An 11,132-nucleotide genomic window follows, 5' to 3' on the forward strand; every position below is an offset into this window, starting at 1 on the left:
TGCTTGTTTCAGCCTACGCTAACTCAACATATTTGCCATCAGGTAGTTTTATAGTGTGCCAGGTGCAGCTAAATGACTGCGCCCAGTAAAATGGGTACACATGTCTCAATCCATTTTAATAGGGCAGAACTACAAAGCGTATCTGCAGTGACTCTGTGGGCTCAGACACTGAAGGCTAAGGCTCTGTGCTGTGTACGTTTACACACAGATCTCCAAGCACAAATATGCATTAGGAAGGACTGTACCCCATTCAAGAAAAAGAAAAGAAAAGAGTATAATAGAAAAAAGTATGAAATTTCAAAAGCCTCTATTAAGGAGAGGCGTAAGTCAAAGCAACTTTCAGTGCATCTGGGGAAATAGATGGCAGCTTTTCCCAGATTTGATTTATCTGCTTCGATGCCTACTGACAGGCTGAAGGGAACCGTGGGCTCGGGGTAATTAGCCTCATTGATTACATCACTTCCTGAGGGGTACCAAGGCACGTCCCCCATAATGCACCACTGTGAGAAAATGAATGGAGTGATTACTGGTACATTTAATCTGGTAAACAAACCGCATGCATGCTGAGTAATCAGTCTGGGCATTTTCCCGGAATTGAAAGGTTCCAGCTCCAAGGAAGGGCCACACAGTATGGAGCTGAATATGTAATGGATCTGTAGACACACAGTATAGAGTTGATCAGTAGAATCTCTGTTCTCATTCACTCTGCTGGAGTCAACTTTCCCATGTTCCTCTGCATTTTGAAAGCAAAGGTTCAGAAGAAATCTTTGACGACCCCGTGGGGTCCTCTAAACGGAGGGCCGTTAGTTCCTTTGAATACCATCAGATGAAAAGACTCGTGTTCTTTGTGTCCCGGTATTGAGAATATCAAAGTTAAGAGTTATAGTCCCATTTCTCTGGAGATCGGGGAGTTGAAGGGTTTCGTTTTGTTTTTTTACTACACAGGAGTTGCGACTGTAAAGCATTTGCTGCTTGGAAACATAGATTTATTTATTTATTTTTAATTTGCAGCAATCTACCGCTGAGGTCTGATGCTTTGCCCCTCTCGTTCAAAAGAACAAACCGCCCTTTGAAACAGAGGGTATGTAAAAAAAAAAATAAAAAAAACCCAAAAACAGCAAGATGCTGGAATTCATTTATTGCAGACGTCTCCATCTTTGGAAGTGCGCACCGAGGGGGAAAGCGATTATTTTTAGGAAAGGCTGGTGATGCGGTTTTCCCCTGTAACAGCATCCACACATTTCCACTGACACTCACTGAATGTGTCAACGCTTTAAGTACAGAGAGCTTCACTCTCAGTAAGGACGCCTGGTGCAGTGTGGGGGGGGGGGGGTCTAAGCCATAGGGAACGCCAGGGTTCGCAGTTCTTTTATTTATTTATTTTTTTTATACAGTAAATCCCCCCTTCACGGGCACTTTATTGCTTCCATTTACTGTGAGGGCGATTGAATGTGTGAAGACGATAGTGCTTTTCTGACCTACAGGACAATGTATAGACACAGGTTATACAAGCAGTATATCAGAGAGCTGGGCCACTCCCAGAAGCTTTATAAATAAATAAAGCCAAAGGCTGCCTCCATCCCATAATTTTATCTCCATGGGAACAGGTGTGATATCTCACCGTGAAATAAGATGTCTGATGGCGCTAAGATGGCAGTCACTAGAAGGGGTGATTGGTTGTCTTGACGACGAGCTGATTGTTGTTGTGATTGTGCTCATTTTTCATGAATGAGGTGATGATGTCACAGTGGAAGCCGCTGAAGGATGTTCTTTGAACTTTCAGCGCCACATATTAAGCAAATGTTATGTTCTTTGTTTCATTCACAATACGCTTGATCCTTTCTACAGCTCAAGCATGAAAAAAGGAAAGACTTCCTTGAATGTGTACTAGACAATTTAATACAAAAATAGTTAATTGCGATTTAATAGAGGCTGATATATTCAGTATATTATGTATATTATATTGTACAATTGGTAAAATACAAAATACAAACATTTTAACGACACGAGGGTGTAGGAAAAAAAGACTAAAACAACCAATGCCTTGCCAGGGCTCAGACATTTAAAACTCATATTAATTTCATGTTGGGTGTGGAAGATGTACAGCACAATAGCATTGCAAATTCCATGCCACTCAGTATCGTCCGTTATGCTTCTACAGGAGTGACGACCGTGTTGACCATGACCACCCTGAGCATCAGTGCCCGGAACTCCCTCCCCAAGGTGGCCTACGCCACCGCCATGGACTGGTTCATCGCCGTCTGCTACGCCTTCGTCTTCTCCGCCCTCATCGAGTTCGCCACCGTCAACTACTTCACCAAGCGTGGCTGGGCGTGGGATGGAAAGAGCCTGGTGAATGACAAGGTTAATCTAAGTGTATATTATTCCCTTCGTTTTTTGATTTTGTTTTTTTATGATAAATCTCATGGGGTGGGACTGTGATGCTGCCCGTAAGGCGACAGACACCGAAACCCGTATACCAATCCCCCTGTGTGGCCAAGGGCTCGATTCCCAGTCACCACGCTTTCTGCACTGTGATCCCATCTCTAACTCTCTCTGCTTTGCCCCCCGTCTGCATGAGGTGGAAGAAATACATAAGGATAATCACACATTGTTGCTATATTATTTAAACGAATGAATAATGAAAGTGGCTTTGTAGCGTGATTACACAGTAGTATGATTACACACAGGGATAATGAGAGTAGCTTTGGTTATATTGATTAGCCTGGCTCTGCAATCTGGCAGCATGCAGGGAGAGAGCATGCATTGGAAAGACCGTCTCCTTTAAGGGGTTCATCGCTAGTCCAGTCTTTGAAGCTGAACCCGAACCCTGTGAAGCATGGCGAGGATAACGGGCCTGAGATTAAAGGAAATGGCGAGGACGAGAGACAGAGTGACCGAAAGGAAGATGCCTGGCAACAATATCAGAACCTTTTTTCCGGGAGGCTGAGTTCACACACGTTTCATCAAGAAACATTTCATCCTGCTACAGTATGTAGTTCCACCCCAGCTTTCTTAAGACGCATTTAATGTTTGAGGAAGAACTCTGTGTGGGAGATTAATGCCTTCATGTGTGACATCACAAATATAGGATTAGAATGTTCTTAAATGAAAATTCTAATGCCGATGTTACCATCAATACTGGTAACTGAAAGCCATGAGGTTATGGAACACTGACTTACTGTAGAATGCTGAAAAAAACATAACAGAAAACCTGCTCTTCAATGGATTACTAATACCTGATGGGTGGAAATCTATGTGTGGGACTATAAAGCCAGATCAGCTGTGCAAGAAACAAATCTATGAATATGAATGGATTACAGATGTAGGCTCATGTTCAGTCAACATTAGCATTTTATGGGGCAAATGTGTATCAATTCAAGGGTTAGTTACCTTATTGATTATGAAGAAATGTCATTAATTCCACAACTTTAATTACTGTTAGTCTGTGTTATTATTGACATAATTAATCCCTATAGATTATCAATAAGATTTCAGTGGCAAACATTAGTCATAATGCGTGGTACGTTGGTGCAGTGGGTAGCACTTTCCTCTCATAGCAGAAGGGTTCTGGGTTCGAACCTGGGCCTGTCTGTGTGGAGTTTGCATGTTCTCCCTGTGTCCGCATGGGTTTCCTCCAGGTACTCCGGTTTCCTCCCACAGTCCAAAGACATGCAGGTTAGGGCTACCTGGGGACTCTAAATTGCCCATAGGTATGAGTGCGTGAGTGAATGGTGATTGGTGTGCGTACCCTGCGATAGATTAGTGACCTGTCCAGGGTGTGTTTTTGCCTAAACACAGCGGGATAGGCTCCAGCACCCCCCATGACCCTGACCATGAATAAGCGGGTATATATAATGGATGGATGGGTGGGTGGACGTAATTCTCAGCTTGGTGATGTACTTTGATGATTTGTTGCTGTGCAGACAGCATAAAAGATCTGGCACCTTTCATTATTTTTATTAAATAACACACTGTCTGTTGTTATGTCAAGAAAAATGTTCAGAAGAATAATGAAAAGAACATTTTTTTTTGTTAAAAGCATCCATTGAAAAAGTATCGATTGAAAAGAAAGATTGCGATATTTAAAAGAATGAAATTTGTGCCTGCGAAAGGACTTGAGGGTGGTTGCCCTGGAGACAGAAGAAGTTCTAAAATGTGCCTAAAAAGGTACAAACACTTGTCACTGGGGTGCTACCCCATAGGTACATAAAAGTGTACCCCTTGCCAGCAATACTTTGCTTCTAAAAGGTACTTAGTATATATTTAGTCCCTAAATATAAACATTATTGTGCTTTCCGGGTAGGTTTGGGTGATTTGTTCCTTAAACAAAATAATTGCTCCACCACTGAACAGAAATACTCCACTGCCGGTGAGCATTGTTCAACAAAAGCCCTGATAACTGGTTTGAAATCAATGAGAAATAAGGATTGCCACACTTTCTTGTAAGCAGTTGAAATTGTACGGTTGGCCTGAGGCTTAACACGTAAAGCTACAGCTGTGGTCTGATTGATCTGTGTGTGTCTGCATCTATTTAGGCTGTTTGTGTGCTATTCATTTGACTTTTGGATTGAAAACCAGATGTAAGCAATACGATTATGGATTCACTCAGTCCTGGGATTTGAGTACGAGCTCAAATTGGGTGGATTTTGGGTTTGTTCTGCCTTTGGGTTTTGATTGGGTGCGCTATATGCCTTTGTGCTTGATGCTAGAGGCTTTTTGCTTCGGTTTCTTCTTTTTTTTTAAGCTTGTGTGAGCGACAGTTAAACCTGACAGTTTAAATTTGCCACAGAAAGTTGAGTCATGGGGAAATAAAGGAAAACTCAGCTCAAAAGAGCCCAGCGCGGCAGTATTTCACGGCGAAAGCAGATGGTTTCAGTAAAGCTGAGCAGCGTTGCCTCACAGGAGGTGAAGCGGTGTGTTACCGTTATTAAAGGCGCCAATGCTGAAGGTTAATGTCGATCCCAAGGTCCCTATGAGACGAATGGCATAGAAATCTGAGACACAGACGAGACACACACAGCTCAAACTGCACGGGTGTGCACTGCTTTCTATGGAGCTGGCCGATAAGAGCGGTGTTCAATGCCCGAGACCGTCCATATCCCAGTTTAATAGGCTTATTAGGGCAACGTGTTCTGTTATTAGTGAAATAAATGAACTGCCGCATTTCAAAGGATGGCTGACTCTGAAGAGATATTGACGAGGAAGGACAGAAAATGTTTTACTGTTCTGAGTTTGGGCACCGGGATAGAGAGACCGGAACACATGCCTAATGTGTACAGATGGAATATTGACGTTGATGCAGCTTTAATGCTTGATACAGCTGGCCTGCATTATCTACAAAGGCTTTCACATTCTCAAAGTAGCTAATGCATGTCTGTCACTGTGAAGTGGTTTGCCTAATTGCCTTGGTGTGTTTATGATTATCACTTGATTGCTTTAGGCCAGTCAGCTGGTTGATGTTGTAGTGGACTAACCCCGCGTTAGGATTTGTTATATTTTGGAAAACAAACTGTCGCACGTAAACACAGCATTTTGATTGGCTAATGAGGCTGACTTATATGGAGGTGGAAGTGGTGAGTTTTGGGGAGGGTGCTGCAGCAGGAGTTATCCTGGGACATAGCTCAGAATTCTGGTTCCCCTGAAAGAATGTTGCTCTAGGCCCGCCTTTAATAAAACAAATAGATTTTGTTTTTAGTTGTGGATCCCTAGAATCGTCACTACATTTCACCCCACTTGCAACCGCCCTTCGTCCAGTAGGTCTGCAGTAGTCATGTGGTAGGGCTGCAGTAGTCATTCAGTAAGTCTGCAGTAGTCATCCAGTCGACGCTGTAGTTGTCATTTATCGGAGGCTCAGGAGGGTGCCGTTTTTCTTGTTTCTCTGCCTTTGCCCCCTGGGTAATTCCAGCTCCCCTGCAGACTCAGCAGGCCTTCTGTTTAACTGTAACTGACAGATGTGTGCCTCCGTACGCATGGAGAGACTGAGCACGTCTCCCGCTTAGCACATTCACCAGAATAAAACAAACACAAAACACCCATTATTCTGTGGGGTGAAAATTCAAAGCAGTTGCTCTCGGTATTTTTGGGAAAAAATAATTTGGATTTCTCTCTCTCGCTCTCTCTCTAATGGAAACTTTGTGGCATATGTGAGTCATATTTTATGAAATTCCATAAATACTTTATGAACAAAGCAGATAAAGTTCTAACTCAAGGTCTGAATTTGGTCACATTTGAGTTACCGGGTTGGATGAATAGTTTCCAACACGTCAGTCAACATGTGTCCTTCACTTTGATTTGCAGTTAAATTCACATGTTTTTATTGTTTGTTCTTGTCCATCGTTATTTTAAAGTTAAGGGCGTGGTGGCTGCTTTGTCACCCTTAGCTTTTCTCAGAGAAAAAATCTTTCACCACCTTTCCATGGCCGTTGTTCCTTGACCCTAGTCCCTAGAACCAGACTTTTTCTTTCTTTTCCCGCAGAAGAAAGAGAAGGCCTCTGTCGTGAAGAAGAACAACGCGTATGCTGTAGCCGTGGCCAACTACGCGCCCAACATCACCAAGGACTCGGCCCTGCCCACCATCTCCAAGGGCGCGACCCCTGACCCCTGCAAGGTCAAGTCCGAGGCCAAGCCGGCGGAGAACAAGAAGACCTTCAACAGCGTGAGCAAAATCGACCGCATGTCCCGGATTATGTTCCCGGTCCTGTTCGGGACCTTCAACCTGGTTTACTGGGCCACTTATCTCAACCGAGAACCAGTCATCACGGGTCTGGTTCCCTCGAAGTAGAGGAGCAGAGCACAGTTTGCAGTGTTCTGGGCAAGAGACTCCAGACGTGCCAAATACAGCCAGAAATCTCCGAATTTCGGTCAACTGGCCCCCAAGACAACGACAACAGTGACATTTTTTAAAAATCCTTTTTACTTCCACAGTGCTATTAAAATGACATCACTGTAAATATCGGTTTACATGTGCATTTATCTATAGTTTGTACTGTACAATGTTTGGGTGACAGTTCTGGAAAAAAAAAAAAGAAAGATCTTTAGTCACGCTTTTGAGGTTGCACCTTCTACACCTGTAAGCACTCTGTCAGTCATCTATAACTGCTGTGAGGACACTCTGTTACAAAATTTGTAATGACACTAAATCTGTGATGAGGGTAAATGCAGATTTTGATGCCATTTTAAATACATGAAATTGCACAAGGTTGTTAATACAGTTATGACAGCTGTAATTACCGTGTAATTATATAGGAATTACAGCTACGTAATGTAATGTCTTAACAGATACTGGTAGGCTGGTTTGTGTTCATAGTTTCAGTAACATGAAGACTCCCTGCACTGAAATCCACTGCTCTATTACAGCTGTAGATGGGGAATTGCAGTACAGTGTGTATTTTTATTGTGTATATTTTCGCCTGTCTCTCTGAATTCATTACTTCTTCTTTGAAGCAGTGGTATAAAACGAGAATCTCTGTTCTTTTTTTGTTCAGTAAGAGAAAAATATCAGTGGACCAAAACATTTGCTGCAGTTGCTTCAGCTCAAAGCCTTTCATTTTTAAATTTTGAAGTCCTCACTTTAAAAGCATCACCTGCACAGATCCTAGGTATACACCATTTTCAGATCTATTTTATTTTTAGATTGCACTTTTGACAAGATTTTTGCCAAAAAAAAAACAAAAACAAAAGCTTCTCATCCTTTTATTATTCCATTTAATTTACATTTTATTAATCTGTTTGTGAACAACCGCATTTAAAGGCCTTCATAGTTGCATTTGTACATATTCGACAAAGTAATATCAGTATTTTTATATTTACACCCTTGTCTCATTTTCCCAGACTCAATTTCCTGGTTTGGGCCAAATATTTTGTTACAGTACGTTAACACAGCAAGAAAAACAACATTGCAGGGAAAAGCTCTTCTTAATATTTATTAACTCTTTTCTTTTTTTGAAATTGAATATCATATCAAACCCAGGAAGCAGGAAGCCTTGAGAACAAAATCTCTAATTCAAGTTATGATATCTTTTCAGTACATATGCTGCAGATCTTTGAGAAGCAACCATTCTGTATATTTATTTGGTTTTTAATTAAAGGTTTTAAACACAGTTGCCTTCCCTTTTATTTATTTTGAAATATTTTTGCTGTTGTTAGTTGATGGAAATAAGGGAGAAAAAAAAAAACTTTGTTTAAAACATTTCTATTGTAAGTAAAATGTGGTATAGCTAGAATTGTTGCTGTAGTGTGCACTTAATGTTAAAATGTGAAGTGCACAATATTAAAATTCTGAACACTGTTTACTTGAAATACACAATCTCACAAAATGACTATTTTTTGATTGTGAAAATAAAGTAACTTCACTGTGAATGGAAATTTTTTATTGTATTTTTTGCTTGAGGAAAAAATCATTTTGAGTTCATTCTTCAGTGCTTGGCATGCTGATATTGATGGTGAAGTTACACAACTTACAGCTTCAGTGGAAAACAGAATTTTGATATATACAATTATTTGCATTTCAGCTGTTTACAGTTTTGTTCCTCCACTATTTTACAGACTTTTGCGCTGAAATTCACAGACATTTTTGTACAGTGTAGCGGTCTTTACAAGGTAAAAAAAAAATGGCTTCACTCTCTAATAATAACCATAATAATAACAGCAACAACTGTTTCCAGGCCATATTAAAATAGCCAGGATTTAAATAATACTGTGGGTTTTGTTCAGTCGGAGAAGAGACTCAGCGAGGTAGTGGTAGTGATCTCTTTCCTGGGCCGTGGCTTCACAGATCTGCGGTGCGTGTGAAAGACAAGTCGATGAAACAGTCGATTAAGCGTACACACAGCTCAAGGGCGTTCTGAAACAACCTGTTTAAGCCAGGAGTCCTGGATTACCAAACACAACATAAACGCTCTCGATGAAAGCGGTTATGGGACGGGTTTGTGTCAGCGCAGTGACATTACCGCACGCGGTACGTGTGACCGTATGCACACCTCCCAATAAAGCACGACTTTCAAGGGAGATTAATTTTACACTGCCGTCGAAAGGTAATTCAAATTTCATCTTCGGCATAGAAGGCTCAAAGAGAAACCCCTTTCCTGGCAAAGTGGATTTCTTTTTAATGTGAGTATTCTGGACATCTGCTTGTAATTTCTGGAGCGAGAGGTAGTATATCAGCAAGGACGTGATACCCTTTAAAGTGCCTTTACCCTCTACCGAATTTGGAAAGTTGGGTTTCAGATATTTTTCACCTTACACTTAATCTGCAAAACAATCTTATACTTGACAAAATAATTTCAGTTTCTGACTTTAAACATGTAATCCTTGTGTCTGGGACTGAAGCATGCTCCTGCTTTTAACCTTTGCTCTGCTTTTTAATTAATGCTACACTGCTGTCTTGTTCCCCATTTGATGTTTGTAAATATTTTGTTGTGCAACTCTGTGTTTTATGTGAGGTCCCACTGTTCTTTCAATTGGCGTTGTCCTGGTTAAATAAAGGTTAAATAAAAAATAAAAGGGTTGATAAGCTTGTTTGAGGGAACTTGGGTCAGCACACCGATTAGCTACATCGTGTGAAGCGGAGCGCTTTGGTACAGAATTGAGTCCATTAGGCCTATAGCACAAATATCTCCAGCCCCACACTGAAAGAACCAGTCAATAATAATAATAATAATAATCATAATCATAATCATAATCATAATCATAATCATAATCATAATAATAAGCAAGACTCCGCGTAGCTCTTGAGAAACTAGCGAAATACGTTCCCATCAGATAATGACGCAGACGCACGAGCTGTGTAGCGGTAAATCACAAACAGCGGCACGCCTTCAGCGGTCTTCCAAAAACACCGTGGCGCGCCGGGTCAGAGGGCGAGACCGGGACCCCGTGTGCCGCGAGCCGCAGCGAATCCTCCCCCCGATCGATACCGCCGTGAGACGAGACGCACGGAGGCGGCGGAGCTGGGCGTGTCCCGCCGCCCGCGCGAGCACCGACGGCTCTCCGTCGTCCCGCGTCCGGGGAAGCTTCGACAGAGACAGATTCGGATGTGAGCTCACTTATGGGTCATTATGAGCCTTTCAATAACATCACGAATATGCCAGTACCGCAATGCCACCATTATATTAAAGTGATTTATCACTGTAAAATATTAATAACAAAACAAATATTGACAGCAGATTTGTTTTGTGATGTTAAAAAAAAAATGGTGTGAGATAATTGGAAGAACAATTTTCTATCTCTGTTCATGTTAAACATTTTAATAAAAACAATATGCAAGAAATTTGCACTTTATTATATGAAAAACATAAAAGGCATGCATGCAGTGGTTGACCAAAAGGAATTCTCTCCTGTGGCTGATTAGTGACTGGAGTGATGACTGGAGTGTGGATTTTTCAGTTTCACCTGACTCCAACAGAAGAAGAGCTGATTGAGTTCTGATCTGACCCAACAGGTTCTGATTCAGCCCAATAGGTTCCGATCCAGCCCATACAGTTTGGGATGTTACAAGTGGGTAACGCTTTGCACATTGTCCATGTTGGTCCCAGGCTTCCATGTGCACACAGAAAGAGTTTGATCCTTACAGATTTATCTGACATTTCAGAGTACAGTAATTATTTGGAATGACTAACTACATCAGGAGGCAACCATTGTATTTGTTTTTGTGTAGTTCTATTTCTAGTCAACATCACATGCTGATTTGAGGTCACACTGTCTATGTTATTTTGAAAAATTAATTAATGCCTTGTCATACAACTTTATCCTTAGGATTGATGTGCTTGTGTCATCTTAGAGGTCGATGTTCCAAAATAAGTTTTATATTTCATTTACTAATGAACAGACAATAAAGTAGCCTATTGAAAGCTATACAATCTGGTACCTGTGGGAAACTGTGGAGGCAGGACAGTACCCTAAGCTTAAAGACAAAGCTTTGGTACCTGTTCAGCCACCCTGGCGGAATCTTTGAATGAGAATAGATACCGGATCTGCCACCTGACCAAAAAATATGTAGATTTATTTTAAACATGTAATTTAAAATCACTATTGCCCATGGATAGGGACATGCTAATGGCAATACCTGCTAATCAGAAAACCATGTCATTGTCCTCATTTTAAGTAAGTTATGAATGCAGAGCTGAATAATT

The 11,132-nt window shown here is 41.3% G+C and overlaps 1 protein-coding gene across 3 annotated transcripts in view; it reads left to right on the top strand.

Annotated features, from left to right (window-relative positions):
• The window catches only part of gabra2a (gamma-aminobutyric acid type A receptor subunit alpha2a), a 40,515-nt gene extending 32,148 nt beyond the window's left edge, over nt 1–8,367 (top strand). For 2 of the 3 annotated variants that reach the window (XM_035420089.1, XM_035420090.1), the window contains exons 9-10: nt 2,162–2,364; nt 6,479–8,367. In XM_035420089.1, the coding sequence (XP_035275980.1) occupies nt 2,162–2,364; nt 6,479–6,784 (509 nt within the window). In that variant the 3' untranslated portion in view covers nt 6,785–8,367. The remainder of the gene's footprint in view (nt 1–2,161; nt 2,365–6,478) is intronic. The other variant, XM_035420091.1, reaches the window with a different exon arrangement.
• The last annotated feature ends 2,765 nt before the right edge of the window (nt 8,368–11,132 follow it).

This window comes from Anguilla anguilla, chromosome 5 (assembly GCF_013347855.1).
Source record: "Anguilla anguilla isolate fAngAng1 chromosome 5, fAngAng1.pri, whole genome shotgun sequence".
Classification (NCBI taxonomy): domain Eukaryota; kingdom Metazoa; phylum Chordata; class Actinopteri; order Anguilliformes; family Anguillidae; genus Anguilla; species Anguilla anguilla.